This window comes from Acaromyces ingoldii (genome assembly GCF_003144295.1).
Source record: "Acaromyces ingoldii strain MCA 4198 unplaced genomic scaffold FA10scaffold_5, whole genome shotgun sequence".
Taxonomy (NCBI): domain Eukaryota; kingdom Fungi; phylum Basidiomycota; class Exobasidiomycetes; order Exobasidiales; family Cryptobasidiaceae; genus Acaromyces; species Acaromyces ingoldii.
Genome location: NW_020290251.1, coordinates 958,362 through 985,193, shown reverse-complemented (window position 1 = coordinate 985,193; position 26,832 = coordinate 958,362). Strand labels below are relative to the sequence as shown.

The window sequence follows — 26,832 nt, the reverse complement described above, 5'->3', positions numbered from 1 at the left end:
CGGTCTTTCTCTACCGGCATTGTCGCGCATCCATCGGGAACGAGGAGGTCGAAGGGAGACGACTCCTATAAAAAGGAGCAAAATGGACACCGGCAAACAGGTCAAGATGGACAAGGAGTTCTGGCCTTTGCTTGGCGTGTCGCGCAGAAAAATCCGACTTTATCAATCTTTTCCTTTAATCGGAACATCAACGTATCGCGCGCCTTCCGGTCGGAATTGGCCCTCAGATGAGCTCCTCACCTGTCTGCACTTGACCTTTTTCACTTTGTTTGGCCCTACCCCACAGTGACTCGGTTGCGATACGCTGAGAAGCTTAAAGTGGCACTGAGCCCAGGAGCCCAAACAGAAAGGAACACCAGCGTCGAGCGGGTTTCAACGTTCGCTCAGCGCACTTTGTTTTATTTTATTTTCCTGGCTCAACTCCGCGGAACAAGAGGCCGCCCACCCTTTCCGAAAGCTTTGCTCCGATTCATGTTAAACTCAGTCAGGTCGGCTTGACCCCTTTCTCCTTCCATGTGCGCCACCATTGATCACTTTTCCTCGTCCCTAGCGATCTTGCGTCTCTTTGCAAGTTTGCGCCAGGTTTTGTCCTGCGCTCGGTCACTGCGCTGAACGAGATGAATTGATGGGTCTTCTCTCTTCCGTCGCTGACACGTATGGTAGGGGAGGTTGCAACATCGCCAATTTGTCGAGAAGTCGCGACTGAAGAGCTCGTGGACTTGCCATGCACTAATGGAGGCTCAGAATAAGATCGGATGTGACCGCTCTCAGTTCGTGAAGATGGTAGCGATCTAGACGAAGGACGATCTCAACCAGAAATTGATGGGACATCGGTCACGTTGACCGAATTTTCCTCGGGGTGGGGAGGGGGCAGCGGAGCGAGCAGGCACATGTTCAAGGTGCGGATGTCTGCAGTAGGTTGGACAAGCAGTGACCTGTGCAAGGACAAGGAAGCGCTTATTCCGCACTATGGCGCCGTCTAGAACATCGCCTTGGCCATTTCTCCCACCTTGTCAAGGGAGGGAGAGCATCACGTCTACACTTCCCCTTCCAACCAGGGCCGCCAGCTTCTCAGGCACTCGACAGCAGCACTGAAGATCTTGCGAATGAGTTGAAGAGAAGGTGATCACTTGCGCGAGAGCAGGGTGGAGTCTTGTCGAGCAAGGGCTTCCACGGATGTCGTCCGCAGGCCGTGACGAGTTCTGCCGCCCGAGGCTTAAAAAAAAAAGTCGGCCGAGGACGCTTAAAGCTTAGGGTGCCGCGACACCCTGTTCAAGGAATCGTCGCAATCGATAGAGAGACTTCGTCTACCTTGCTATTTCGGAAGAGCGACTACACGACTTATCTTTGTCGGTCGATCGGCTCAGGTAGCTGGGACGACTGTGACGAAAAAGGATCCGACCAGCTAGGCGGCCATCATCAGGACGAAAGGAGGGCTTTTGCATCTGGTGTCGGACAGGATCAAATGAACAGTTGATACGACGTCGTGTCTCTCTTCCTCTCTCGTCTCTCGTCTCTCCTTCCCCCTTCGTCGGCCATCTTTGTTTCTCGCCTGCCTACAACTCTTCCATCTGTTTCGGCCTGCCACACATACATAGACGACGCGAGCAACACACCACCAAAAACACCACCAGGACCAACGAACGGCCATTCTTGCAATACCTGCTCTCTTCAGTGACACTGTTGTATCTGCTTCCGTTCACACCCCTTTCTATTTCTCTCCATCTACATCCTCGGTATCGGTCCCAACACGTATCACGGCATCTACATCATCAGGCTCCAAGAAGCTGTCCTACATAGCTAGGCTGACCTGTAAGTCATCACCTCCTCTTCGTGTCTTCCCCTTCCTAGCGCACCTAACGTCGATGCCACAGATTGAAACAGCATCTCTCCTCATGTTTGTGAGTCAAATGTCTGCTCAGTGTTGAAAAGCGATACTCACCTCCTTTGACAGTGGCGCTTTGGCTTCTCGAACACGTCGTCGCTGGATACGCTCCTTGACCGGCCCAATGTGTCGCTCGAAGAGATCCTTGATGAAGACGATGTGCTGCAGGAGTACAAGGCACAAAACAACAAGCTTATCAACTATCTGAAGCAGCCCAGGATCCTCAAACGCCTGTTTGAACATGTCGTCGGCACCGCAGAGGTCGGCGGATCGGGAGGAAGAGATTGGGAAGAAAAGGTCCGGTTCAAGTACCCCTATCTCTGCTCCGAACTCCTTTCGTCGGACAATTGGGCAATCGTTGAAGCAGCCCTGGCAGACAGCGAGGAACTCCTAGAACCCTTCTGGGATGCTGTTCTGACATCAAGATCGACGGGTAACCAGCCCTCGGTGCCTCATCACATGCATCCTCTCTTCAGCCAAGAGTCCGCCTCAGCGTCGCAGCCGCCTGGCGGTTTCGAGGTCAAGCAGGACCAGGACGAAGGAGACGGGCAAGATGAGCAGCGGCAAGAGGGCGATGAGGAGGAGAGCGAGAGCTCCAATGCTGGCGTGTTGGGCATAGAGGTTAAGAACGAGAAGAACGACGATCGCCGAGTCACGAGCGCAAGGCAGGACGGCCCGGGCAGGAGCGTCTTGGCGGGCTATTGGGCAAAGGTCAACGGGGCTTTTCTCGAGAAGAAGCCCAGAGAGGTGCGTGATGATTTCTTATACCTATGTGCACGCCTTCTCACTCGGCCCTCTCCGCACCCCAGATGCTCGCATTCATTCGAGGGCTCCCCCGAATCGTTGACCGCTTCGTCGCCCACCTCGAAACGCCCGCTGTCGTAGACCTACTGTACCGCGTGATTCAGTGCGAGGAGGCGGTTCCCAACGCCGGCATCGTTGACTGGCTTTCCGGTCAGGATCTCATAATCAAAGTGGTGGACCTCCTTTCCCCCAGCCACTCGACAGACCTTCACAACACCGTCTCGGAGCTGCTTAAAGCCATCATCGCCCTTTCTGCGCCTTCGCCTGCCACGCTCACCCAAGCGCAAGCCGGCGCCGAGGCTTTCGGCTTTGGAGGCGGATCGGGAACAGGCTCGGACGCTAACATCGGGGGTGTCAACAATCGCCTTGTTCGTGAGCTCGCCAGCGAGGCGACAGTCCGCAAGATGGTGTCATTCATGCTTGACGCTTCCTTGCCTTCTCGGCTGACGAGACGGCTATCAGAGGCGGCCGACGAACAGCTGGCTACGCTGTCGCTCGGTTCGCTCCCCGATCGAGCTGAAGCCTCGACGTTCCGCAAGCCTTCCAGGGTCGCTGCGCGGAATGCCACGCTAGGTGCGCTGACTGAAAACGCTGCCAGCAGCGGTAGCGAAGAGTCGGCTGTCGAAGATGAAGAAGACGACGACGAATCATTGCTCAAGTCGCCACCATCTCGGACGCCTCTCAATCCGCGCGACACGCCTGCCAGCGAATCTCGTTCACCGGCGAGCCACGATCATCGAGACTCGACGGCAACGATCCGTCCGACGAACTTCTTCCCAAGCGTCAAGGCGCCGCAGATCTCTGTCACACCGGAGAGCTGCACCTCGTCGTTGGTGACCTGCATTGGAGTGCTCATCGAGCTGATTCGTAAAAACAACTCCGACTACTTTGAGCAGCACCTCTTCCACACTCTGCGAACCCATCTCCTACAGCGTCAACAAGAGATTGCAGAGAAGCGAGCCATGAAGCGGGCAGAAGAGAAGGAGGCTTCTGCGACAGGGGCTGGTGATGAGAGCGGAGCAGCGGCTAATAGCAACGACGACCGAGATGAAGAGGAAGAAGAGATGGAGGGCATGGAGGAGGCCATGGCTGAATTATCGGACAAGCTTGGTGTCGTGCATCTCGGCCCGATGCTGCGCGTCGTGTGCGAGCGTCTGCCCGATCTCCAGCAGCTGATTCATCGACCGAGGACGACGGACGGCGAGCTCAAAAACAGCTTGGGGGTCATCTCTGCCCTTACGTTTGAGCGCTACCGCATCACCGAGCTGTATGCAGAGCTCTTGCACTGTTCCAACATGGCGTTGCTCAACCGTGCCACGGGAGAAGGGCCACAATATTCGAGCGAAGGCGCGCTACAGGGCGGCATCGAGGGCCTCCAAATTCTTGCACGGACGCTCCAGGGTAATGATGCGGCTTCTGAGTCGGACGAGAACGAGGACGAGAGCCGTAGGAGTCGAGAAGTGACTGCAAGATTAGACGACGTTGAAGGCGAGGCAAATGCGGAAGAGTCCACTGAGCAAGCGCAGACAGCGGTGCAGAATGACGCAGTCTCTCAACAAATGCTGCAAGAGCCCCCACGAACATCTAGAAATTCTTCAAAGGACTCGAGGCATCGGCGTGAGGCTTCTTCGACCCAGCAATCGAGCTCGTCACAGGACGAGAACGATGATGAGGCCCTGCTCAGTGAAGTGTCGCTGGGCAATGGTGCTGGCGGAGCTCAAACCGAGGAAGCCAAGGAGAAGCAAGATCCCTTCAAGGATGAGGGGGGAAATGGCGGTGGCAACAAGGACGAGGATGATGCTCAGAGCATCCGATCTGTTCTCTCCAGCTTGTCGCTGGCCGACCTCACGTCGCCGGCACCTTCGGGCCCACCCTCGCCCATTGATGATTCGAAGGAATATGTTGTGGGCGACCTGCTCAAAAAGCGATTCTTGCAGTGCGACGTCATCCCCACGATCTTGGAGATGTTCTTCGAATATCCGTGGAACAACTTCCTTCATAACGTCGTCTATGACATTCTTCAGCAATTTTTCAACGGACGTATGGATGCAGGCCTCAATCGACGTTTGACGCTGGCTGTCTTCGAGGCCGGAAGGCTGACTGACAAAATTCTCGAAGGCCACAAACGTAACGATGAAAGCATGAAGGGGCCCAGGCGCATCCGGATGGGCTACATGGGGCATATGAATCTCATCGCCGAGGAGACGGTCAAGCTTCTCGAGAGGTACCCTCACGAGATAGGCAACCACATTCGCTCCAACATTCACCAGCCCGAGTGGGACCAATTCGTCAACGAGAGTCTTCGCGAGAGCAGAGAGAGGGAGGCAGCCCCGCTCGCTGGTGGAAGGCCTCAGATGGGTCACGGCCTCTTGTCCTTTAGCGGACTTGGCGGCGGTGCCGCTGCGGCTGGCGTAGCGCAGCAAATGCAACAGGAAGCATCGCTCGAGGAACAGGAGTCCGCCATGTCGGGCCGTGACGCAAATCATTTCGCGAGCTACCTCTCGTCTCAGATGGGCGCTGCTGGGAGGGGCAATGGACGGGAGGGAGGTTCCAGTGCCGGCGAAGACGAGGGTGATGATGATGATGACGACGAAGCGGACTCGTCTGGAGACGACGACGATATCGGTTTCTTCAGCAATCGTCACCCTGGGCCACCCAAGGATATTTCCTCGGACACAGGTGCAGCATCGGCATCATCTGGCTTTGACGATACCTTCACGCCCTCATCTCACGTCCCCGGTCAAGGCCACCAGATCGACGTGGACGACGACGATGACGATGACGAATGGGGGCCATTTTCGGACGGGTTCGCTGCCACACCATCGTCAAATGCTCCCGCTCCTCACGAGGAAGTGTCCAGCAGCGCGGACGCATACATCTGGCCATCTGACTCCCACCCGGATAAGCCTCCTTCTGAGCCTTACGAAGAGGCAGTCGTAGACGATGAAGAAGAGGAAGACGAAAGTAAATCGCCACTCGATGGTCTGGAAGGTGTGCCAGACGGTGCCGATGTGATTCGGGCTGCACACGCCAAGAGACCTTCCCTCGGACAGCATGAGGCGCCAAAAGCCGCGCTATCACTATTAAACGAGGACCTTCGCCGCAAGAGAAGCGCTTCGCAGAGCGGTCGAGACGGACCTGGCGAGGGTACTGGATCGACGCTTGCAGCCGCTGCCTCTTCTGCTGCAACGAGTGCATCTGTCGCTCCGGTATCTTCTTCGCCCCCGGGAGCGGGTTTCGCCGTTGACTCACAAGAACCGCTTGGGCCAGGCGTCTCGCCACACGCCGGAATTGCGCCAGATGGACTCGTCGAACGGGATCTGGGCGATGGCACGAAAGTTGTAGTGCCTCTGGACGATGTCGCGTTGGCCGCCGCTGCAAGTGGTTCTTCGGCGACGACAACAGACGATCAAGAGCAGAGCGAGGGACAGAAGCAAGAGGATCTATGAGCAGCAATAGTGGAAGCTGTCGCTTGATGTCTTGTTGTCACCTCTTTCAACAATTTATTCATCTTATCTCCTTGTCTTTCTCATTACTGCCATCAGCCAGCGTGCCAGAGATATTCCTCATCTAACGTCCTTCACATTGTGACGTCCTCGCTCTCAGCATAATAGTCGTCATAAGGTCATGGGTTTTCAGTGGATGGAAGAATCGGAAGTGTCAAATTGAATGATGAATTGAGTCCGCGTGAGAACCGGAGATTGTCTATGGAACATGAATGGAAGTGATAAAGATACAGCAAGAATGGAAATGGGAAAGTAGAGATACAGCAGAGGGAAAGAGAAGTTTGTGTGATGGTCATCTCGAGTGTGGTAAGGTATCGGCAGCTTGTCAGGGAAGGACAGTCTAGGAAGCTTGGACATTGCGCGATCGCTGGTGCCCAATGAGGCGACCATTGCTGCTGCTGCTGCCGGTCGTGGACGTGCCTGATGAAGATGAAGACGAAGGTGGTGCCATGAAGGCCGCCATGGGCGCATGCGAAGGCTGATACTGGACGACTCTCTTCGCGCGTGTCTGATGAGATGATGGTGGGCTCAGGGGCTCACCACGTCGGTAAGCCAATGCCGAGGAGGTTCGCAGGAAATTGTCTTCTTCTTCCTCATCCTCGTGTTGTCTGTCGTCTCTCTCATCGTCAGTGGATCCATCAAAGATAACAGCGCGGCCACCATCCGACCCGTGTTTCTCATGCTGTCGAGTGCCTGTTCGCATCCCGCCGCTGGACGACGACGTGGTTGAGGAGGAGCGCGACGGCAACGAATACAGAGATGGATGGATGAGCGTCGCGCCACTGGGACTTGGACTGACAACATCCTTGGCGCTTGGGACCGAGCTCGACGACGAAGAGGAAGTAGAGGTTGAGGAAGAAAAGGACGGCGTAGCCGCGTGAGCAGCCTTGGAATGCTTTGAGGCCATCGATTGCTTCTGCTTGATGCTGGTGAAGAAGCGGTTCGAAGCTTTGATGGTCCCATCGTTCTGCATCTCCTCGAGGTCCTGCCTCTGGTCTTGCGGACGATGTTGACGGGACAAGATTTCCCCTCCGGGGCGAACGGGCGTCTGAGGAATCTTTCTTATTACCTTAGAGTGCTGATCGGCGCGAGGAGTGCCTTGCGAGATGGTTTCGTCGTTGTCGGGATTCCATTCCATCGCACCGTATTGATACTGGCTCTGGCGATGGTAGCCTGTTGGTGACGACGAAGACGATGAGACGTAGTGCAGCGGCGAGAGCTCGGACGATCCATTCCTGGAGGTGGGTGTCTGCGGAACAGAGGACATGTCAGACGACTCTTCGGACGTCGCCGATGCTGAGCTGATCGAGCCACGAGATTCATGAGGCAGCTGCGAGCGGCCAGTGAATGGCTGTTGCAGACCGGTCGATGAGGCACTTCGCAGCGATTGGTACGAGGGAGACTGCTGCTGCAGTGCTCGAATGGTGGCTGCTGGACCGCTGGCAGCGCGCCCGTTGGTGACAGACCGAGAAGAGACGGCAGGAGGTCTGTAGTGGTCTTCGCTGGCAGTTCGTCCCATGGCGATGGGACGACTTTGGTAACTAGAAATCATTGAGCGTCCACTGTCCGAAGAATTGTCGCTTGGAGACGAAGCGACATTGTTATACGGCAGCGTTCGATTGTTGTCTTGCGCCCACTTTGGCAAATTTGGTAGAGGCATTCGGTCACTCTGGCTGAGATACGGCTGCTGTCGCTGCTGTCGTTCTAGGATTGAGCTGACGAGGCCGTCTGATACCGCCAAACCATCTGTGCCAACATTCTCCGCTGTAGCGACGCCCGTCTGTGAAAAGACGCTGGCATTGGTCGCGTCTTCCCTTTCCTTCTTACGATCGCGCAAAGCCCCTTCGCTTCTCCTGGTCTTGAGCACTGGTCTTTGCTGCTTTGTCGATGGCGCGTTCTTCTTGACAGCCTGATGAGACCGGTGCTGTTGTTGGGCAAAGGGTGCATGGAATTGAATGACATCCGAAGCCTTCGGTGTCCTTTCCGAAAAACGCAACGATGACGATGGCGTCGACTTTGCCTTGCCGTTAGCGGGTGGAAGAGGGTTGATAAAAGAACTGAAGTCGAGAAAGTGTGCTTTGGCAGCTGCAGAATGTCGCTGTTCCTCCTGCTCGCCCTCCTCTTCGTTGAGGCCTGATAATGTTTGGCTACCAGCCCGACGTCGAAAGATCTGTTTTCGCCGCTCGTTGTCGTGATGGTGCTCGCTGGAAGGATGCCTTCCACCGTCCATCTCGATCGTCTGGGATAAAGAGCGAAAGTAGTTGTCGAGCTTCTCCTGTCTGCGCCGCATGTCAGGCGCCGGCCCATCGACACCGTTATCATACTGCCAGGCCTGACGATCAAAGTTGCTCGTGTGCTTGCAGCCGAATGCTTCAGAATCGAAGTCGCTCTCATCGTCATGCGCGCTTTGATGATATTCGTGATCATTCTGAAGTTTTGACGAGACTCCCTTGCTACGCGATTGTCGGACACCGGACGCAGCATATGCCGATGGCGAGATTGGAGGATGGTTTGGCGTGCTGCTCCTGGGGGGTGCACGGTTGGACTCTGATGAATCGAGACGCGCCATTGGTGTGTGTGTGAAGTAACCATCAGAAGAAGCTGACCCAGGTGCATTGCCTTTGGATCCACGGTGTGACTCAGACGAGTCACGACGTAGCATGAAGTTGAAATGCGCCCCATCTGTTGGCGTTGCGAGCGCAGGCGACGATACCTGCCGTCATGCGAGTGATGAGCGGACTGACAACAAGTCAATAGACAGCATCGCAACCTACTGCAGAGGACGTAATCGATGAAGGTGCGTTTCCCCTATATTGCGAAGGATTCCCGAGACGTTGCTTCTTTTCCTCCTGAGAACCGGGAACCGTCACCATCGGTGGTGGCGCATTGGTCCGGCTCATCGCTGGTCGGAGTGGTCCCTGAGACATTTCTCACTGAATATAGCGTCTGTAGGACGAGCAAGGTGTGGGGAGTTGACCAGAGAGACCGACAAGAGGGCGCTGCTTGTCGATCGAGACCCGCTCTTGACCTCTCGCTCTCTCCAACCTCTGCTCGCTACTCCGCTTGCACTCTCACCCTGGGGTGGGCCTTGCTTTTCTGAGCGTCCCGTCTCTCGGTGTAGTGAAGGTAAGAAGCAGGACAGGGGTCAGATATCCCAAAGGAGGGCATGAGAGAAAGCAGCCGATTGACAAAAATCTCCTTTGGTGCATACATCATCGAGCTACAGGTGAAAATGTCCGTGCCTTGCTAGGTAATAAAGAAGTGTGAGGACTTGTTTACTATCACAGCGTTCATACACTGGACCACAAGAGTAATAATTGTTACCCGACAAGAGGTAGCATTGTAGCGGTGTTGTTGTCTGGAGAGGCAGGCGCGCCACCAAAGAAGAAGCGTTCCCGCTCGCCAGGGAAAAAAACCCCGTCAGGCAGGGTCCTCCAAGGAGGCGTAAGGGGTTTCAAGCCCCCTGGCGTCTTCGTTTTGTCACGTGAAGAGTCTGTCCAGATCGAGATCGGCCAAGGCCACCAACTTCAGCTTTCGGGCCTAAGTTCATATAGCATGTGAGATCGTTGCAGCTCCCACCGCCAGTCACAAACAGCTTCCCTATGTGGTCTTTGACCAGGTGTCAGCTTGAGGCTCGAACGTGGGCGCAATCTTAGTGTCTGATCCGGGGGCAAGCCGTTAGTGCAGCGCAAAATAAAGCGACAAGTCCGATGAAACGGACCAAGCGGTCGATTGAAGCAACGTCACGCCACGTGGCCGGCTATAGCGGGTCGTGCCCGGGATCGATGCACTCTGAAAGCGCATGCCCAGGCGCGATTTCTCCACTTCGAAAACTGAAGGCCTGTGGGTTGTCGGTCACCAGGGCTAATCTCGCTGGCCCTCCTCCGCATCTTTCCTCCTGGACGATATAAGAAGATTTACATCCACACGTCTTCCTCTTCTTTTACCACGTAGTCCTCCATCCACAGCACCGAGAAACAAATCGCAATGTCTGGCGTCGACGGAGTTCGCATTCTTGGTGAGTTACCACCGCCCCGGCGTTCCGGCTTCGGCTAGCCGATGCTGACCTCATTCACTTCCCATTGGACTTTTTGTGATCTCGCTCGAAAGGCCGCATTGAAGGCGAGCACGCCAAGATCCTCACGCCCGAGGCGTGCCGCTTCCTGGCGCTGCTCCACCGTAGCTTCGACTCTACCCGGCAGAAGCTGCTCAACAACCGAGCTCTGCGCCAGGCCCAATTTGACGGCGGCGCCCTGCCCGACTTCCTGCCTCAGACTCGGCACATTCGCGAGAATGCGACGTGGAAGGCTGCCCCTCCGGCGCCCGGCCTCCGTGACCGCCGTGTCGAGATCACGGGCCCCGTCGACAAGAAGATGGTCATCAACGCCCTCAACTCGGGTGCATACACCTACATGGCCGACTTTGAGGACTCCAACTGCCCCACCTGGGCCAACAACCTCGACGGTCAGGTCAACATGAATGCCGCCATCACGCGCACCATTGACTTTACCCAAAAGGACACGGGCAAGTCGTACAAGCTCAAGCCTCTCGGCCAGACGGCCACGCTCATTGTCCGGCCCCGTGGCTGGCACCTCGACGAAGCCCACTTCCTCGTCGACGGCAAGCCCATCTCGGGCGGTCTCTTTGACTTTGGTCTCTACTTCTTCCACAACGCCCACGAGCTCGTCAAGACGGGCTACGGCCCGTACTTTTACCTGCCCAAGATGGAGTCGCACCTCGAGGCTCGCCTCTGGAACGATGTCTTCAACTTGTCGCAGGACTACATCAAGATGCCCCGCGGCACCATCCGAGGCACCGTCCTCATCGAGACAATCACGGCCGTCTTTGAGATGGACGAGATCATCTACGAGCTCCGTGACCACTCGTCGGGCCTCAACTGCGGCCGATGGGACTACATCTTCAGCTTCATCAAGAGGCAGCGCTACCACCGCGGCGCCATCCTTCCCGACCGCGCAGACGTGACCATGACGGTGCCCTTCATGAACTCGTACGTGGACCTGCTCATCCAGACGTGCCACAAGCGTGGTGTCGCTGCCATTGGTGGTATGGCCGCCCAGATTCCCATCAAGAACGACGAGAAGGCCAACGCGGCTGCCATGGACAAGGTCAGGGCCGACAAGCAGCGCGAGGTCAGCAAGGGCCACGACGGCACCTGGGTCGCCCACCCGGGCCTGGTGCCCATCGCCCTCGAAATCTTCAACAAGGGCATGCTGGGACCGAACCAGTACTTTGTCCGCCGCGAGGAGGTCCGCGTCTCTGCCCTCGACCTGCTCAACTCGGCTGTGCCGGGCAAAATCACCGATGCGGGCGCGCGCGCCAATGTTGGTGCGCTCCTGGGCTACTGCGCAAACTGGCTCAACGGTGTTGGCTGTGTGCCGATTGCCAACGCAATGGAGGACGCAGCCACGGGCGAGATCTCGCGCCTGCTCCTTTGGCAGTGGATCTACCACGGCCAAAAGACGGCCGAGGGCACCGCCGTCACGGCCGAGTTCATCGACCGGCTCCTCGACGAGGAAGGCGCCAAGCTGAGCAAGTTGGGGAGCCGCGCCGTCGACACGGCAAAGCGCTTCATCCGCGAGGACATCCGCAAGAAGGCTCCCGCCGAATTCCTCACTTCGGAGCTCTACAACCACCTTCCTCACGACCACGCTCCCGCCCGCATCTGAGCAGCGGCGCATTTGTAAAGTGAGGAAGAAGAGGAAAAAAAAGAGGGAAAATCCAGTCTGCTCTCCTCCAAATCTCATATCGGCTTTGCTTTGTTCCTGTCTCTCTCCCTTTTGGGGGCCCTCTCCCATATTAATTTGACTTGCCTGGGATGTCCATTTTTGTGGCTGGTCTAGTCAGCTCTTGTCCAGAATGATGATGTGTTTTGATTTCGATTCTTGTCGAATTGAAGGAACGACATGAAAAGAAGGGCTGTTTCTTCTTCGTTTTGTTATTCGCCGACAAAGGCTTTCCAGAACTACTACAGAGAGATGGAGAGAGGTGGATGGTGGGTTAAGAGGCGCGGTTGACAACAAGTGGCAGTCGATGGAGAGGAGAAAGGAAAAGAACAAGGGAGATAAAGGTGTGGTTTTGGGGCATGAAAGGGGAAAAGGAAGAGCAAAATGAAGAAAAGAAAGGAGGAAGACAAGAGAAGAAATCGAGCGGCACGGAAATGATAAGACGAAAGGGAAGCCTTTTGGTAGCAACAGGAAAGGGAGAACATGAGAAAAGAGAGAGAACCCCAAGGAAATTTGTTTTTGAACGTTGTCGATGAAGTCTATCGAGGTGGGGCGGTCAGGCGATGGAGTCGTAGCTCCAGATACGTGCGTTGAAATCGCCGGAGCCACTAGCGAGGAGGTTCCCGGCGGGGCTCAGATTAATGGCAATGACGGAGTTCTTGTGTCCCTGGAGGACGAATTGGGTCTGTGCCGTTCTGGGGTCCCAGAATTGCACACCGCGGTCCTTGGATCCCGAAGCAATCCACTGCCCGTCGGGCGAGCAGGAGACGGACAGGACGTAGTCCTTGTGGCCCAAGAAGGTCGTCGCACACGTCGCATTTCCAGCCCGCTCTTCTTCGGGTGCATCAGCATCGAGGGCACGAACAGTGGCCGAGAGGTCCCACATCTTGAGCGTCTTGTCGAGACTGCCACTGACGAGAGTGCGTCCATCGGGGGCGAAGCTGACGCTGTAGATGCTGTCCTTGTGGCCCCGCAGCTTTTCGAGCTGCTGTCCCGTCCTCGTGTCCCACACGCGCACGAGTGTGTCGAGGGCGCCGGCAGCGACCAAGCGGTTGTCGGAGCTGATGCTGACGCTCGTCACGCCGGCCTCGCTAGGACCTTGCTCTTGACCAGGCGAAGTGTAGAGGGTGTGGAGCAAGGTGCCGGACTCGACGTCCCAGATGCGAACAGTCTTGTCGCCGCTACCACTGGCAATGATGCGTCCATCGCGGGAAAAGTCGAGCGAGTAGATCTCCTGCTTGTGACCGGCAAAGATGTGCTTGACCTTTTTCGTGGCAATGTTCCAGATGCGGATCTGGCGGTCCTCTGCGCCCGTGGCCAGTAAGCGGCCGTCGGGGGAGAAGCAAACGGAGCGGATGTAGAGGTCGCCCTTGTGATTCGGCGGCTGGTCCGACAGCACGCATGTCTTAGCGCCCGTCTTTGTGTCGTAGATTTGCGCACTCTTGTTGCATCCCGTCGCCAGCGACTTCCCATCCGGTGAGAAACGGACGCAGCAGACGACACTGTAAGGACAACATTAGCACCAGTACAGCAGGAGACAGCATTAGTTTCCCATGTCCCTCACCTCTCGTGCATGAGCGTGTGAACGAGATTGACGTCGAGGACGCGCTTGACCTTTGGATTGAAGATGGCAAGCCAGTCGCTACCTTCCTTCTTCAGCTCCTTGGGCACCTCGTCGGGGTCCAGCTCGCTCAGGTCTGCCAGGCTGGTGTTGCCAGCTGCAGCGGAGGGTTCGTGATCGCGGCCATAAGCGCCGCTTGGTTGCGCATGTGAAGGGTATGGACTAGGGGCCGAAGAGCCTCCTGCAGGCATCCATCCATTGTGTGAGCGCGCAGGGAGACAAAGAAGTCGTATGAAGAAAACTCACCCATTCTGTCTCTGTCCTCCCTCTTCGCCGGTCTACCATCCCTGTCGCGATCGGCCGCTGGGCTTGGAGGCCCGTACCTGTCCCTCTCGCGATCATCCATGCGCAACCGCTTCACTGAGGCGCCCTCGCCATTTGGTCGCTCACGGTCATAGCCATTGCGGTATGGGTCAGAGGGCCCTCCAAACCCACCGCTTGCTCCACCTCCCGAAGAACTGGGCTTGGAGGCGATCGGCGGCGGACCACCGCCTCCCGAGGTCGGCAGATGCGGAGGGCCCGGGAAGTTTGACCCGTTGCCGTTTCCCTCTTGTGGCCTGGAGTCGACGATGTTCCGCAGACGCTTGATCTCATCCTCGTATCTGTTCAGGCGGTTGAGTCAGCCTTTACAATCGTGAGCGTTCGGGACTATTGTGCGTGGGAAGACCTACTGCTGGGTCATGTTGGTATGCCGTGCCTCGAGATCCATGATGTGCTGCTGCATCATCTGCACCTCGCTCACTTGTTGGCCGACTGAACGAAATAGAAGAAGAAGCAAGCGGATGTTGTCAGCTCTGTTTCAATAAGGGGTCCCATAGGGATTTCTTCACGCACTCCGATGTTCAAACTCATCGCGCTGAGCTTTGAGCGTTGCTGCGTCGTTGCCGACAAGGTCGAATTCGTGCCTGACAAAGTCGAGCAGATCCGCCAGCCTGGCAGCAGCGGCCGGACCAGCACCTCCAGGAGCACCGCCGGGGCCTGGCGCGGCTCCACCAGCGCCTGAGCCAGGTGGGTTGGGTCCAGGAACCGGTGGGGGCTGCGATGGCCCACCTGCCACACCAGCACCGCCAGCACCGCCAGCACCACCGCCAGGCCCACCACTCGATCCAGCCGGTGCACCTCCCGAGCCGGCGCCTGCGGGAACCAACGAGCGTGGATTGGCGTACATCTTAGAAGACATCGGCCTGGTCTCTGAGTACGCCAATGTCGAGCTGCTTCTAATTTTCTTCTTGCGCCCTTCCTCCCTTCTACTTGTCTGATCCTTTAGAGTATCGTCAGTCGGGTCCTTTCTTCTCTGCCGCTTCTATGACGTGTCCCTCGCTCGGTGTCTGCGGACAAAAATTGATGGATGGCTGGATGGATGCGCCTAAATCAGACCTGCGGCAGGTGGGGGCGAAGGCCAACCAGTCGTGAGAGGCAACAAGACTGCTAGCGACTTTCGAGCGCTGTTCCTGTGCCGGGCCGAGTCAGATCGAGGTGAAGATGCTTGTCGATGAAAGAGGACGACCCGGCGCGCTGTGGCCGCGGTCAACTTGTCCAATCGAGGGCCGGATGCTGTCAGATGGAAGACGGGGTCGCTCTGGCAGAAAAAGGGATAAAAAAAGAGATAAAATAAAATAAGATGCGATCGATGGAGCAGAGAAGGACGCGGCCTATGCAGGAAGCGCCGCCGAACGAGCAGCTGACTGGAGAGCTTGCTCCTCCCCGGTTACGGAATTTTAGCGCTGGCCGTTTTCAAAGCAAACGAAAAGCAGAAAAAAAAGGTCCGCGCGACAAGCCACCCTCACCCAGCCAGCTCGGGCTAGCATCATTGTCAATCTGGTTCTGTCGATTATTGCAAATGGGTCTGCGACGTGGCGTGCGGGCATTCTCACTTCTGACTCTGTTCTCCTTATCTTCCAAGAGGCGACGCTAATCTTCATGGATGATGATAGTCCCTCTCCATGGATACATCAACCTTAGTCTGCCATTGCATCTCTCGCTGCCTCACCTCATAGTCCATTGGAGGATTACCGACCCAACGCCTCGGCAAACATCCATCTGAGAGAGAAAGAGTGATGGGAGAGCATCTCTACTGTCTCATCATAAATTGTCCGCTCTCCAGAGTCATGAGGCGCTCTGTACTATTGTCGAGGCACGGGGTCACTCCACCGCACTGTAGAAGCTTTCCTCGCTTCAAGACTCGATGCCGGAGCAAGCGAGAGTGGACTCGCAACGACTACACGTCCTATGCGCTCTTCTACAACAGCCTCTGCTTTCGTGACTTGTCTCGGACCTCCAAGCCGGCGGTGTTCATCGAAGCAATCTATGTAAAATTCGGAGACCATAGGCTTCGGCCGACCGACCCCTGCTCTATCGGGGTTCAACAAACAAGACGCTCACGATGAGAAAGCAGAGAAGGTCCTCTACCCATGCTGATTTCAAGATTCCAGAGCCAAATTACTCAAGATGAAATTAAATCTCTCCCCCGTCTGCTTGCTGTCATCCCCACGCGCTGCATGGTGTCTTGCTACTCTCTTCACCGGAAAAGTGCACCCAGAAGCACGGCCCATTTCCGTCAAGAGATCTTGTCCGTTGGTGACGTTGCCTGGGGGTCGCAGTGGACAAAGGCAGACACCTGTATCTCGTTTGCCCTGCAACGCAGAGTATAACGGGTACATCACGTGACCTACCAAGGGGCGCCACGTTCTTCTCGACACGACACCACTCACGAAGACGTACACTGATCATTTCCACCGATACTGGCAGCTCTTCGTTGTGCGCGATCTCATATCTAGCTCGTCCCCACTTGCCTCGGATCAAGGACGAGGGGAGCTGCCGAAAGAAGGAGCTGTCGAAACATCTGGATAGTCTTGCCTTTGTGCTTCCACGTCTCGAATCGTCGTCCCTCGTGCCAGCAGATAGAGAATGTCTGCGCCCGGTCAACCAGCGCCTCAGCTCCCACCTGGTTGGGTGTCACAATGGTGAGTTTTTACTAGACTTTTGCTGCTGACGTTTGTGCTCGATGAGCTGAGATGGTGGGTATCTCCTTTGTTCCCCGGCTTTCACAGGGATCAGAGCGCGGGGAGACACGTCTACATCGGTGAGTTGGCCCTTGTGCCAATGTAAATGCACACTAGATTGTCTTTTTCTGACAAGATGTACAGAGACGGCGACTGGGAGAACAAGCTGGCAGCCGCCAGCAGCACCAGGACAGCAGCAGCAGCAACAGCAGCCTGGTCCACCGCCTGGTCGACCGACCCATCCTCAAGGTCAAGCGCGCATGTCGATGCCTCCCATGGCCGGCCCACCTAACATGAGAGGAGCTCCTCCTCCCGGTCCAGGCCAGGCACTGTCGCCGGAAGCCTCGGCATCTCCTCCTCCGGCTGTGGCTGCCACGACGGGCTCCCGGAGGCGAGCTTATCCCACCGCCCACCTGGCAGCCAACAGCGTCAGCTACACCGGTGGCTTCCCAGACGCAGGCGGTCTCGCACCTGCTGGCTACCCTGGTGCAACGCCTGCGGCAGCAGCAGGAGATGGCTCTTACAACCAACAGCAACTCTTCTCTCCTGCTGGTGTACCAGACGCCCAAAGCCCGCCACAACCGGCTGCTAATCTTGGCGCGCCCACAGGTCAAGCCGCAGGCAGCGGCTTCCAGCCTTCTCATTATCACTCACCTTCGGCTGCCCCAGCCTTTGCCGGCAATGGAGCTGCAGCTGCGGGAAGTTTCGGTGGCGGTGTGGCTGGCATGACGAATCAGTTTCAATCAATGGGGGTTGGCGGAACGGGAGGTGTCAAAGGAGTGAGTCCTCGCTCATCGCTCGTCGCTCAGTCGCAGGTCCGCTAGAACACAAGCAGACTGACCATCTCCACTACAGAACCCCCTCTACACGGTCAACCTTTCGGCGACGCAGCCCAACGTCAACGATCTCTTGCGACCCCCGCCAGAGATCAAGCTACCTCCCAACGCCTGCATCTCAACCAACCCAAAAGCCAATGCAGACCCCTCATACCAGCGCTGCACGCTCAATGCCATTCCCACCACGTCTTCGCTCCTCTCAAAGTCAAAGCTGCCTCTCGGCCTCATCCTTTCGCCTTACCGCTCAGTACGAGAGGAGGATGGCGATGAGCCAGTACCCGTCGTGACGGACGCTGTCATTGCACGATGCCGACGCTGCCGAACCTACATTAACCCTTACGTCCAATTCATCGAGGGAGGCAACCGATGGAAGTGCTGCATGTGCAACATCTCAAACGAGGTGCCCCAGTTGTTTGATTGGGATCAGGAAAAGAACCAGCCCGCCGATCGATGGGCTAGACCGGAGCTCAACCACAGCGTCGTTGAATTTATCGCTCCAAGAGAGTACATGGTTCGTCCCCCTCAACCGCCCATCTACACTTTCCTCATCGACGTCTCTCATGCCGCCATCTCTTCTGGCATGGTGGCCACGGCTGCTCGCACCATTCTCGAGTCGCTTGATCGCCTTCCAAACGAAGACAGCCGGACAAAGGTGGCCATCATCGGTATTGACGTCAGTCTGCACTTCTTCTGCCTCGCGCCTGGCAGCACAGAGCCCGAGATGCTCGTCGTGAGCGACCTCGACGACGTCTTCCTGCCCAAGCCCAACGATATCCTCATCAATCTCAGCGAATGTCGCGAGGGTCTGGAGGCGCTCCTGGGTCGTCTTGGGGATATGTTCAAGGATACCACCGTATCCGGCTCGGCGCTCGGCGCTGGTCTCCAGGCCGCATACAAGCTCATCTCGCCCATCGGCGGAAAGATCATCACCCTTTCGGCCTCGCTGCCAAGCGTCGGTCCCGGCGCCCTTAAGGTGCGCGAGGACCCCAAGCTGCTGGGAACGTCGAAGGAGAGTACCTTGCTGGGCGCCGCCTCGACGTTCTACAAGACGTTCCCCATCGACTGCTCACGCAGCCAAGTCTCAGTCGACATGTTCCTCTTCTCGGCCGCCTACACCGATGTGGCCACGCTCAGCTGCCTTCCACGATATACCGGTGGCCAGACGTACTTCTACCCTGGCTTCCACGCCGCCCGCTCGGAAGACGCTGGCAAGCTCGCTCATGAATTATCCGAGGTGCTTGCGAGCCCCATCAGCTACGAAGCCGTGCTCAGATTGCGAGCGACAAAGGGTCTGCGCGCGACTGGCTTCCACGGCAACTTCTTCGTTCGCTCCACCGACCTCCTGGCGCTCCCTGCTGTCCCTCTTGACCAGGGTTATGCTATCGAGTGCGAAATTGAGGAGACCATTAATGCGCCGTTTGTCGTCTTTCAATCCGTCGTTCTTCACAGCACGAGCTACGGTGAACGGAGGATTCGAGTCGTCAACCTCGCGTTACCCACCACGAGCAGCATGTCCGAGGTCTATTCGGGCGCGGACCAGACGGCCATCGTCACCCTCCTGGCGAACAAGGCCGTCGAGCGAAGCATTCACGCCCGCCTCGAAGACGCTCGTGATGCGCTGACAAACAAACTCGTCGATATCTTCTCTACGTACAAGGCAACGATGACCTCTGCAGGTTCGGGAGCGAGCCCGCAGCTGAGCATCGCATCCAATATGGCTCTCTTGCCGCTCCTCACGCTGGGCCTGCTCAAGCACGTCGGTATCCGCAGCAGCTCGCAGATCCCATCAGACCTGCGCGCCTATGCCCAGGCTCTGCTCACGACACTGCCGGTCCAGCTCCTGCTTCCTTATCTGCACCCCAATTTCCACTGCCTCCATAACATGCCACCCGATGCCGGCACAAAGGCCGACGGAGGCGAGGGTGCGCTCATCATGCCACCCAAGCTCAACCTGACGGCCGAGCGCCTTGAGCGACACGGCCTGTACCTCATTGAGGATGGCCAGAACATTTTCCTGTGGGTCGGCCGGGATGCCGTTCCCCAGCTCTGCCTCGACGTGTTCGACGCTCCAAACTACGCAGCGTTGCGCGGCGGCAAGACGACGCTTCCTCGCCTCGACAACTCGATGTCGCAGCGCGTCAGCGCCATTGTGGAGCGCGTCCGGACGATGCGGAGGGGACCGTACAAACCCCACGTCTACATTGTCAAGGAGGATGGCGAGCCGAGCTTGCGCCTCTGGGCCCTTTCGATGCTCATCGAAGACCGCTTTGAGCAGACGCCGAGCTACATGCAGTTCCTCGGCACGCTCAGAGACAAAGTCAATGGCGGGTCGTAGCTGCCTCTCTCCGCCCCTCTTGTCATTTCCTCTCCTCTTTTCCTCTCTCTCACACCTGGCCTCTCGGTGCGTGCGCTACTCCCATTCCCCCCACTTCTCTGGTGTTCCCTTCTGAAAGAAGAGGACAGCGTATACGACAATTGTGTCGTTGATTTCTTATCGTCATGAAAGATTATTGAAAAAGAAACAATGTTGATCCCCCCTTTGCGACACATGCGAATGAGTCCACAAAGAGAGAGAGAAGACAAGCATGCAACGCCAGTGCTATCAAGCAGAACAGAAGGGCTGAGACTGCAAGGTATCAAGGTCTTCTTCCAAAAATCTTTCGAAGCTCGGCCACGTCGAGCTTGTGTTCACGCTGAGCCGTGAGGAGACCGTTGACCTCTGTCTCGCAATCGGCCGTCTGGGTGTAGCAGTAGCCCTGGACGAGGCCGCCATCGAGGACGGCGTCGACGAGGCCCCTGATCCGGCCGAGGAGGTCCTGGGCGCTGCCGGCCTCATTGTAGCCCCAACCCTTTGCGCCACCGGCCAACGAGACACCGCCAAACTCGGAAAGGACGATGGGCTCGGCAGCGTGGGCGCTGCCGGGGTTGTACACTGCTCGCGAGGCCTTTGGCGCAAGGAGCGAGGCTAGGGAAGCGCATGTCTTGCGCAAGCTTGCGTGCTCGGCGTAGTCGTGAAAGGTGCAGACCGTCGTCTTGCTGTGTTCCCAGCCATCGTTGTCGACGACGAGCCGGGAATCATCGAGAGACCTCGTCAGATGGAAGAGCGAAAGGAGGTGGTCTCGCTGTGGCGCTGATATGGCGAGGTTGGGCACGCCCCAGGACTCATTGATGGGCACCCACGCGACAATGCAAGGGTGGTTCATGTCTCGCTTCATCGCCTCGAGCCATTCTTGAGTGAAACGCTCGACATAGGCATGCGAATACTCGTAGGCGTTTGGCATCTCGGCCCAGATGAGGTAGCCGAGCTTGTCGGCGTGGTAGAGGTACCGGGGATCGGCAACTCTCTGATGAGCTCGAGCTCCATTCATGCCGATCTCCTTCATCTTGAGTATATCCTGCTTGAACGCCTCGTCGCTCGGCGCCGTCAGGTTGGACTTGGGCCAATAACCCTGGTCGAGATTCAAAGCCATGAAGTAAGGGCGATTGTTGAGGCAGATCTTGCCCTCTTCGTTGATGGAGATCTTGCGCATGCCGACGTAGGTCTCGACCTTGTCCAGCGTCTCGTTGCCGTCGGCCGACAAGAGCGACAGAGTTACGTCGTACAGTGATGGATGGTCGGGGGACCACAGGGCAAGACCGCCAGACCAGGAGTCACCCTCCAGCTCGGGCGGAAGGATGCCCGAGCCATAGAGATTCTTGCGGATCTTTTCGGGCGGAGAAGAGCCGGGAACAGAGACGGTCAATGTGCACGCGGCCGATGCTGTATCGTTGGAAATGACGACATCCGATCGGCTGATGGGAATACCAGCCAGAGCAACCTGCACGGCCAAACGAGCTTCTCTGGTTGATTGCTTTGATGATGGACCGACCCCGAGAAGCTCAGCGTTGACGGCAATGGTACCCTGATCGATGTCCGGCTTGATGCTGACCCGCTCGATGCGGCTCTTTGGCGCTACCTCGAGCCAGACGGGCTGCCAAATGCCCGTCGTGGGCCAGTAAAAGATGGATTCGGGCGTCGCCTTCCAGTACTGCTTGCCTCTCGGTACAGTGACATCGTGCGGGTAGTCTCTCACCCGGACCGTAACGACCACTTCAGACTTGCCTGACGCCTTCGCGGCGAGCACTTGGGGTGTGATGTCGGCATAGAAGGGGACATGACCACCGCGATGTTGGGTCACCTGAAACAGATCACTTTAGCGATGGTGCCCAAGAAGAAGGCTCAAGCAGCAAATAATTCACCTGTGATCCAGAGACGAAGACGGTTGCTTCATAGTCAATGGCGCCGAAGTGAAGCAGCGCACGAGTGGCAGCGTCAACCTCGCTGGGCACTTGGACATGACGAGAATACCAGACTGAAGAAGAGGAAAGGCGAAAGCTCGTCGCATCTGTGAGCATGCATGCGCACCTTAGTGCACGAGTACTTAGACTCACCGACCTCATGGATGCCCTTGTCACTGATCCCAGAGGCTTCAGTCTGGAAGGCAAAGGGAACGGTGATGGTCTGGTTGAGGCGGCCCTCATCATGCTGCCACGCCTGATCGAGCCCTTCGTCCTGATCATCGAACGCAAACTTCCAAGGGCCATTTAGACAGGACCAGTGCCTATCTGTCCGCACCCAGTCAGGTCGAGGATGCTCTGATCGAGGTACTGTCATCACTTGGAGGCCTGTTGCTGTCGAGTGTTGTTCAAGGTGGGGGCGTATTGACCCCAGCCAGCATCGGCAGTGGAGGCATGTCTTCGGGACTCGGAACTGTTCGCGCATAGCAAGGAGGATGTCTATTTTTAAGGGCTGTGTTACATGGACAAGGTGGTGACTGGCTGTTGAGAGATGGGCACACAATTCTCTCAGAACAGCTGGTTCATGAGCTTGAGACTGGCCTCGACACCAAGCTGATGATTGGGAAAAGTTCTGGTCAGTAAAAGGTTCAAAGAAGCTGAGTAGGAATGCTACAAGAGTCTGACTCACGAAGGTGGCGGCGTTGGCTGGGAAGGCTCGGAGCATGGCGGGTCCTGCACCCTTGAACATGGAGCTGGGTCCCTCGGTGGCGAGGGTATGACGGAAGCACTGGATGAAGCCCGTGTAGGTGCCCTGAGGAGCACCCTGGTAGCGCGACTTGATGACATCCATAGGCAGCGCAACAGACCACTTTGTTGATAGAGCGAGGGTTCAGTGAACAGGCGGCGAAGTAGAGAAAAACCAAGACACAAAGGACTTACCATGGCCATGCCTGCGAGACCACCGGCAGTAAGGACGTGGAGAAGGTTCAGCTGCGACGGGTCGGCACCAGCAGGCGTGAGACCCCTCTTGATGGCTTCGTAAGCGCCAAAGTAGCTGTGAGGCAAGGGACAGTCAGAGTCCTTGAAGCATGTAGCAAAAGGGGCGGATCCTGACACTTACGCAGCACTTCCGGGGCCATCACGAGCAAGGGTGGCACCAGTGCCTCGGAAGACAGACTTAAGACCACCCTCTTTGTAGAGCTGACGAACGACGTCCACGGGACCATTGTACGTGGGACCGGCGTTCGAAGACTGGCCCTGAAGCTGTTGTAGAGAGGAACAAGTGTGAGAAGTGTTAGCAGGAGAGAGAGGTATGCTTGAGCTTGAGGTAAGCGGGCAGGAACGGATGGCACGCACCTGAAGGAGCACCTTCACGCGCTCGGCAGGACCAGCGACGAGGGTGGTGGGGATGGCAGAGAAGAAGCCAGCGAAACCCAGCTCGGCCAGGGACAGCTGTTCCGTCTTTCGGTTGGGCGTTGCGGCGTAGATGAGCTTCTTGCCAGCATCGTAGGACCAAAAAGAGATTGCAAAGATGGGAGTAACGCCGACGAGGGGGGGACCCATGCCTCTGTACATGCCCTTGATGCCGTCGGCCTTGATCGTCTTCTTGACGACGTCCATACCACCGGTGTACGTGCCCTCCTTTGCCGTCTGCAACCGCGTCTTTGTCAGGTCAAAGGGGTGGCCCACGAGAACGGCCGAGACACCTCCGAAGCCGCCAGAGAGAAAGGACTTGACTGACGACGCGGCCGAGGCCTTAGGGTCCAGCTGCTTGGCCTGCTCATCCTCGATGGCTGCGGGGGTATTGTCGTCGGCACCCATTATCTTGCACGTTGAATATGAGGACTGGTGGAAGACGAGAGGAAAGGAAAGAAGAGGAGGCTGGTGAGGGTGTCGAGGAAGAAACCGAAGCTCAATTAACGAGACTGACGGCACGGCTATGGATCGACCGGCGCTCGATTTGAAAAAGGCCAGTAATGCATCATCGCTCTTGCTTTGAGAAAAACTCACTTTCTTCCTCTCGCGTGGCCAGTGGTTCAATTCATTACCCCGCCAGGACTGACAAATAGAACACTCTAAATCGGAAAGGCTTTGCTTGGCTCTGACGCTTCGACCCAATTGATGGAGCCGGAGCTTGCTCCATGGCCCCTTGACAGCATCGGCAGCAGCGACAAGGGTCATCGACACGAAGGAGGAAGCGCAACAGCCTCATGCAGCAGCAAAAGGACGGCTTCTCAATTCGACAGTCATTACGAATCAACGACGCTCAGGAAGCGCGTAGCTAGGGCCCCGTCAGACGACAACATGGATCACCCCCGGGCGTATGAGACCCGTGTATTTCTCCCAGCGGGCTCCCAAGCCGGATTAAACGGGAACAACGACAACAAGAACGGCGGCGGCAGCCTCATGGGGTCGCTGCTCAGATTTATCAGGCGAAGATGCTGCTTTATGTGGCTTCTCGTCTCGGCCATCTTCGCTTCGCAGATCTGGTTCTGGACACCGGTCTTGCTTGGCGAGGAGCGAGTCAGAGAGCTGGGCATCGAAGGTGAGCCTGAGCCAATCTATAGATTAGAAGGCTCGTCCCAAATCTGACATTTTTAAGTCGCTTCAGGATGGAGAGACTCGGCCGTCCCATGGATGCCTACACCCCAGTCTGTGCAGCCCATAATACCTCAACTAGATCTCCCCAGTTACGGCATACCCAACATGGATCTTCCCAGTGGTTATGAACCTCCGCCGGACGACGAGACCGACCGGCTTTTGTTGAGCGAGGATGCCTTCCCAGCCGCTGTCATGAAGGGCTACTATCACTCCTCACACGACCTCGACAAGCTCTACGCCGACGGCAATCCACACCTCGGCGTCATCCCCGCCAGTAAGCTCCGACTGCTTCAGCGTGACCCTCTCTTGAGCCGGCCCACGGCACCAATGGCCGCCCCAGAGGTACCTGCTTCGCTCTGGGTTGCCCACAGTGGCTGGTCAGCAGCCGTCAACGGTTCCAAGACGACGTACCTGGACGCATATACACCAGAAGCGCAACCGCTGGAGCCCGAGTGGCGAAAGGCGCCCTTTGCGGGCTGGCAGCCCCCACTCGAGGAGATGAGGCGCTCTGCAAGCCGCAGAATGCCGCTGCCAAAGGTGCAGCATCCCTTTCCCGCCCCCGATCGTTATTCGGGTGTCGAGGGCAACACTGCGAGGGACAAGGTGTTGCAGGAGAGGCAAAGGCTCGTCAGGAATGCGTTTTTGCACGCTTGGCAAGGCTACAAGAGGCTTGCATGGGGCCACGATGAGCTCAAGCCCGTCACGGAAGTACCCCATGACAACTTCAATGTGAGTTGACTTTTTCTCTGAAGAATTGAGAGTCGAAAGGGACCTCTAATTGCTTCTCTCCTTTCCTCGTCGAGCAGGGTTGGGGTGCTACTATCGTCGATGCGCTCGATACACTCCTCGTTATGGAACTCCCGGGTGAATATGACTTGGCGCGGCAGCACGTCCGCGACATCGACTTTCACCTCGTTGGCGGCGAACGCAGCGCATACGGCTTTTCGGACGGCAAGATTCCCGTCTTCGAGACGGCGATCCGATACCTTGGAGGGTTCCTTTCGGCCTACGACCTCTCTGGCGATGTCCTCATGCGGGACCGCGCCGAGGAGCTGGCTCAGCTGATTATGCCTGCCTTTGACACGCCCACCGGCGTACCCGTTGGTCGCATCAAATTCGACCAGCCCTCATACAAGTCGGCAGCCGGCGGCGTTATCCTGGCTGAGGCTGCCAGCATGCTCGTCGAGATGACGAGACTGTGGCAGGTGACTGGCAATCGCACCTACTTTGACCGCGTGCAGAGGACCAGCGACTGGCTCGACCGCAACATGACGGGCACACCGGAGCGGCTGGGCACCCTGCTTCCCACGAGCATCTTTCCTGAGCGGGGCACCATGTACGGGTGGTACACGTGGGGCGGCATGGCCGACAGCGCATTCGAGTACCTCATCAAGGAGCACCAGCTCCTGGACGGTCATTTGGAGCAGTACGGCCGCATGTTTAGCGAGGCCATGGACAGCGCGCATCGCTGGCTGCTCCGCCACATTGGCTCAGTGCCCAACACACCGCTTCTGATCATGGGCCAAAGCAATGGCCGGCTCTTCACGCCCAAGCTCGAGCACCTTACCTGCTTTGCAGGAGGATCGATTGGATTGAGCGCAAGGCTTCTCTCTGGTCGGTCTCACGATCTGGTCCATGCCGAGCGCGTGACCGAGAGTTGTTGGTGGGCATACAATGCCACAGCAACGGGCATTGGGCCCGAAGAACTGACATTCTACCGTGATCGAGACACGGATCGGTTCGACAGCGTCGTCATGCCCGATGGCACGAGCCGACGGGGAAATGCCAGAGGGTCGCCTCTCATTGGTGTTCGCAGCATCCGTGCCGACTATCGCAATCGACCAGAGACGATCGAGTCCGTCTTTTACATGTGGCGCATCACGGGCGACGAGAAGTGGCAGGAGAGGGGCTGGCAGATGTTTTCCTCATGGGTGGCCCATTGCATGACCGACGTCGGCTTCTCGAGCATCCAGAGCGTGCTCGAGGTGCCCGCCATGCAGAGCGACTCGATGGAGAGCTTTGTCTTCGCAGAGACGTTCAAGTACTACTACCTCCTCTTTTCCCCGCCGGACCTCATCTCCCTCGACGACTACGTCTTCACCACCGAGGCGCATCCCCTGCTGACGCCCCAGAAGGGCCGGTGGGCGCGCGCGGGTCATGGGCCCAAGAAGCTGTGGGACGATGCGGCGCCAGAGTCGTCACACACGCCGCCTTCTGCTTCGGGACTCTATGCAGGAGGCGAGGGTGGACCGGTTGGGGGGTTGACGAATCAACAAAAGCACGCCATCCTGAAACGGTGGTATGACAAAAATGAGAACGAGCGCAAGAAACAGGAGGCTTTCGCAAAGGCAAAGGCGAATGCCGACAAGGTCATTCCTCCTCCGATCCTCAAGAATAATGCCAGCAGCAGCAGCAGCATCAGCACCTCCTCCAGTAGAAGTACCACCAGCAACGACGGCGACGACATCTCCAGCAGTAACAACGCTTAGACTGTCCTTAAGCTCTTCGTCTCCCCTGGTCTTACCCGCCCGTGGCTGCCTCATCCAAGTGCCTTT

The 26,832-nt window shown here is 57.1% G+C and overlaps 8 protein-coding genes across 8 annotated transcripts; 4 read left to right on the top strand and 4 right to left on the bottom strand.

The window, feature by feature from the left end:
- Nucleotides 1-1,742: 1,742 nt before the first annotated feature.
- On the top strand, nucleotides 1,743-6,337 carry FA10DRAFT_162663 (SAPS-domain-containing protein). The gene is made up of 4 exons (XM_025518162.1): nucleotides 1,743-1,812; nucleotides 1,875-1,901; nucleotides 1,955-2,632; nucleotides 2,695-6,337. The coding sequence occupies exons 2-4, from the start codon at nucleotides 1,896-1,898 to the stop codon at nucleotides 6,136-6,138; spliced, it is 4,128 nt and encodes a 1,375-aa protein (XP_025375611.1). The 5' UTR covers nucleotides 1,743-1,812; nucleotides 1,875-1,895; the 3' UTR covers nucleotides 6,139-6,337.
- Nucleotides 6,058-9,053, bottom strand: FA10DRAFT_162794 (hypothetical protein). The gene has a single exon (XM_025518163.1). It carries the CDS (start codon nucleotides 8,855-8,857, stop codon nucleotides 6,536-6,538), a length of 2,322 nt encoding a protein of 773 aa, XP_025375610.1. The 5' UTR covers nucleotides 8,858-9,053; the 3' UTR covers nucleotides 6,058-6,535.
- A 724-nt stretch (nucleotides 9,054-9,777) lies between these two features.
- Nucleotides 9,778-12,028, top strand: FA10DRAFT_280943 (putative malate synthase, glyoxysomal). The gene is made up of 2 exons (XM_025523654.1): nucleotides 9,778-10,213; nucleotides 10,306-12,028. Exons 1-2 carry the CDS (start codon nucleotides 10,183-10,185, stop codon nucleotides 11,880-11,882), a joined length of 1,608 nt encoding a protein of 535 aa, XP_025375609.1. The 5' UTR covers nucleotides 9,778-10,182; the 3' UTR covers nucleotides 11,883-12,028.
- A 39-nt stretch (nucleotides 12,029-12,067) lies between these two features.
- FA10DRAFT_268602 (WD40 repeat-like protein) lies at nucleotides 12,068-15,184 on the bottom strand. The gene is made up of 5 exons (XM_025522400.1): nucleotides 14,395-15,184; nucleotides 14,232-14,313; nucleotides 13,807-14,162; nucleotides 13,504-13,741; nucleotides 12,068-13,441 (listed from the first exon to the last, which is right to left on the bottom strand). Exons 1-5 carry the CDS (start codon nucleotides 14,726-14,728, stop codon nucleotides 12,496-12,498), a joined length of 1,956 nt encoding a protein of 651 aa, XP_025375608.1. The 5' UTR covers nucleotides 14,729-15,184; the 3' UTR covers nucleotides 12,068-12,495.
- An 883-nt stretch (nucleotides 15,185-16,067) lies between these two features.
- FA10DRAFT_268600 (putative SEC24-COPII coated vesicle component) lies at nucleotides 16,068-19,944 on the top strand. The gene is made up of 4 exons (XM_025522399.1): nucleotides 16,068-16,523; nucleotides 16,611-16,642; nucleotides 16,707-17,341; nucleotides 17,418-19,944. The coding sequence occupies exons 1-4, from the start codon at nucleotides 16,468-16,470 to the stop codon at nucleotides 19,731-19,733; spliced, it is 3,039 nt and encodes a 1,012-aa protein (XP_025375607.1). The 5' UTR covers nucleotides 16,068-16,467; the 3' UTR covers nucleotides 19,734-19,944.
- On the bottom strand, nucleotides 19,595-22,089 carry FA10DRAFT_268599 (glycoside hydrolase family 2 sugar binding protein). Its single transcript, XM_025522398.1, has 3 exons — nucleotides 21,830-22,089; nucleotides 21,638-21,750; nucleotides 19,595-21,576 (listed from the first exon to the last, which is right to left on the bottom strand). Exons 1-3 carry the CDS (start codon nucleotides 22,050-22,052, stop codon nucleotides 20,035-20,037), a joined length of 1,878 nt encoding a protein of 625 aa, XP_025375606.1. The 5' UTR covers nucleotides 22,053-22,089; the 3' UTR covers nucleotides 19,595-20,034.
- A 69-nt stretch (nucleotides 22,090-22,158) lies between these two features.
- Nucleotides 22,159-23,566, bottom strand: FA10DRAFT_268598 (mitochondrial carrier). The gene is made up of 5 exons (XM_025522397.1): nucleotides 23,033-23,566; nucleotides 22,797-22,939; nucleotides 22,616-22,730; nucleotides 22,365-22,544; nucleotides 22,159-22,288 (listed from the first exon to the last, which is right to left on the bottom strand). The coding sequence occupies exons 1-5, from the start codon at nucleotides 23,495-23,497 to the stop codon at nucleotides 22,244-22,246; spliced, it is 948 nt and encodes a 315-aa protein (XP_025375605.1). The 5' UTR covers nucleotides 23,498-23,566; the 3' UTR covers nucleotides 22,159-22,243.
- Nucleotides 23,567-24,469: 903 nt separating this feature from the next.
- FA10DRAFT_232625 (seven-hairpin glycosidase) lies at nucleotides 24,470-26,766 on the top strand (the record flags this gene model as incomplete). The annotated part of the gene is made up of 2 exons (XM_025518914.1): nucleotides 24,470-25,006; nucleotides 25,084-26,766. The coding sequence occupies 2 exons, from the start codon at nucleotides 24,470-24,472 to the stop codon at nucleotides 26,764-26,766; spliced, it is 2,220 nt and encodes a 739-aa protein (XP_025375604.1).
- Nucleotides 26,767-26,832: the final 66 nt, after the last annotated feature.

What these genes read in the sequence shown, in the direction of transcription:
- FA10DRAFT_162663 (XM_025518162.1), top strand. An exon ending in TCGAGAAGAAGCCCAGAGAG is followed by an intron (nt 2,633 to 2,694) that starts GTGCGTGATGAT and finishes TCCGCACCCCAG; the next exon opens with ATGCTCGCATTCATTCGAGG.
- FA10DRAFT_162794 (XM_025518163.1), bottom strand. Translation starts at nt 8,857, where the DNA reads ATGCTACGTCGTGACTCGTCTGAGTCACACCGTGGATCCAAAGGCAAT.
- FA10DRAFT_280943 (XM_025523654.1), top strand. Translation starts at nt 10,183, where the DNA reads ATGTCTGGCGTCGACGGAGTTCGCATTCTTG. An exon ending in CGACGGAGTTCGCATTCTTG is followed by an intron (nt 10,214 to 10,305) that starts GTGAGTTACCAC and finishes CTCGCTCGAAAG; the next exon opens with GCCGCATTGAAGGCGAGCAC.
- FA10DRAFT_268602 (XM_025522400.1), bottom strand. Translation starts at nt 14,728, where the DNA reads ATGTACGCCAATCCACGCTCGTTGGTTCCCGCAGGCGCCGGCTCGGGA. An exon ending in CGATGAGTTTGAACATCGGA is followed by an intron (nt 14,314 to 14,394) that starts GTGCGTGAAGAA and finishes TATTTCGTTCAG; the next exon opens with TCGGCCAACAAGTGAGCGAG. An exon ending in CACACGCTCATGCACGAGAG is followed by an intron (nt 13,442 to 13,503) that starts GTGAGGGACATG and finishes TTGTCCTTACAG; the next exon opens with TGTCGTCTGCTGCGTCCGTT.
- FA10DRAFT_268600 (XM_025522399.1), top strand. Translation starts at nt 16,468, where the DNA reads ATGTCTGCGCCCGGTCAACCAGCGCCTCAGCTCCCACCTGGTTGGGTG. An exon ending in CCTGGTTGGGTGTCACAATG is followed by an intron (nt 16,524 to 16,610) that starts GTGAGTTTTTAC and finishes CGGCTTTCACAG; the next exon opens with GGATCAGAGCGCGGGGAGAC. An exon ending in GGGGAGACACGTCTACATCG is followed by an intron (nt 16,643 to 16,706) that starts GTGAGTTGGCCC and finishes CAAGATGTACAG; the next exon opens with AGACGGCGACTGGGAGAACA.
- FA10DRAFT_268599 (XM_025522398.1), bottom strand. Translation starts at nt 22,052, where the DNA reads ATGACAGTACCTCGATCAGAGCATCCTCGACCTGACTGGGTGCGGACA. An exon ending in CAAGGGCATCCATGAGGTCG is followed by an intron (nt 21,751 to 21,829) that starts GTGAGTCTAAGT and finishes CCTCTTCTTCAG; the next exon opens with TCTGGTATTCTCGTCATGTC. An exon ending in TCTTCGTCTCTGGATCACAG is followed by an intron (nt 21,577 to 21,637) that starts GTGAATTATTTG and finishes GATCTGTTTCAG; the next exon opens with GTGACCCAACATCGCGGTGG.
- FA10DRAFT_268598 (XM_025522397.1), bottom strand. Translation starts at nt 23,497, where the DNA reads ATGGGTGCCGACGACAATACCCCCGCAGCCATCGAGGATGAGCAGGCC. An exon ending in GCGTGAAGGTGCTCCTTCAG is followed by an intron (nt 22,940 to 23,032) that starts GTGCGTGCCATC and finishes TCTCTACAACAG; the next exon opens with CTTCAGGGCCAGTCTTCGAA. An exon ending in GTCTCGCAGGCATGGCCATG is followed by an intron (nt 22,545 to 22,615) that starts GTAAGTCCTTTG and finishes CTATCAACAAAG; the next exon opens with TGGTCTGTTGCGCTGCCTAT.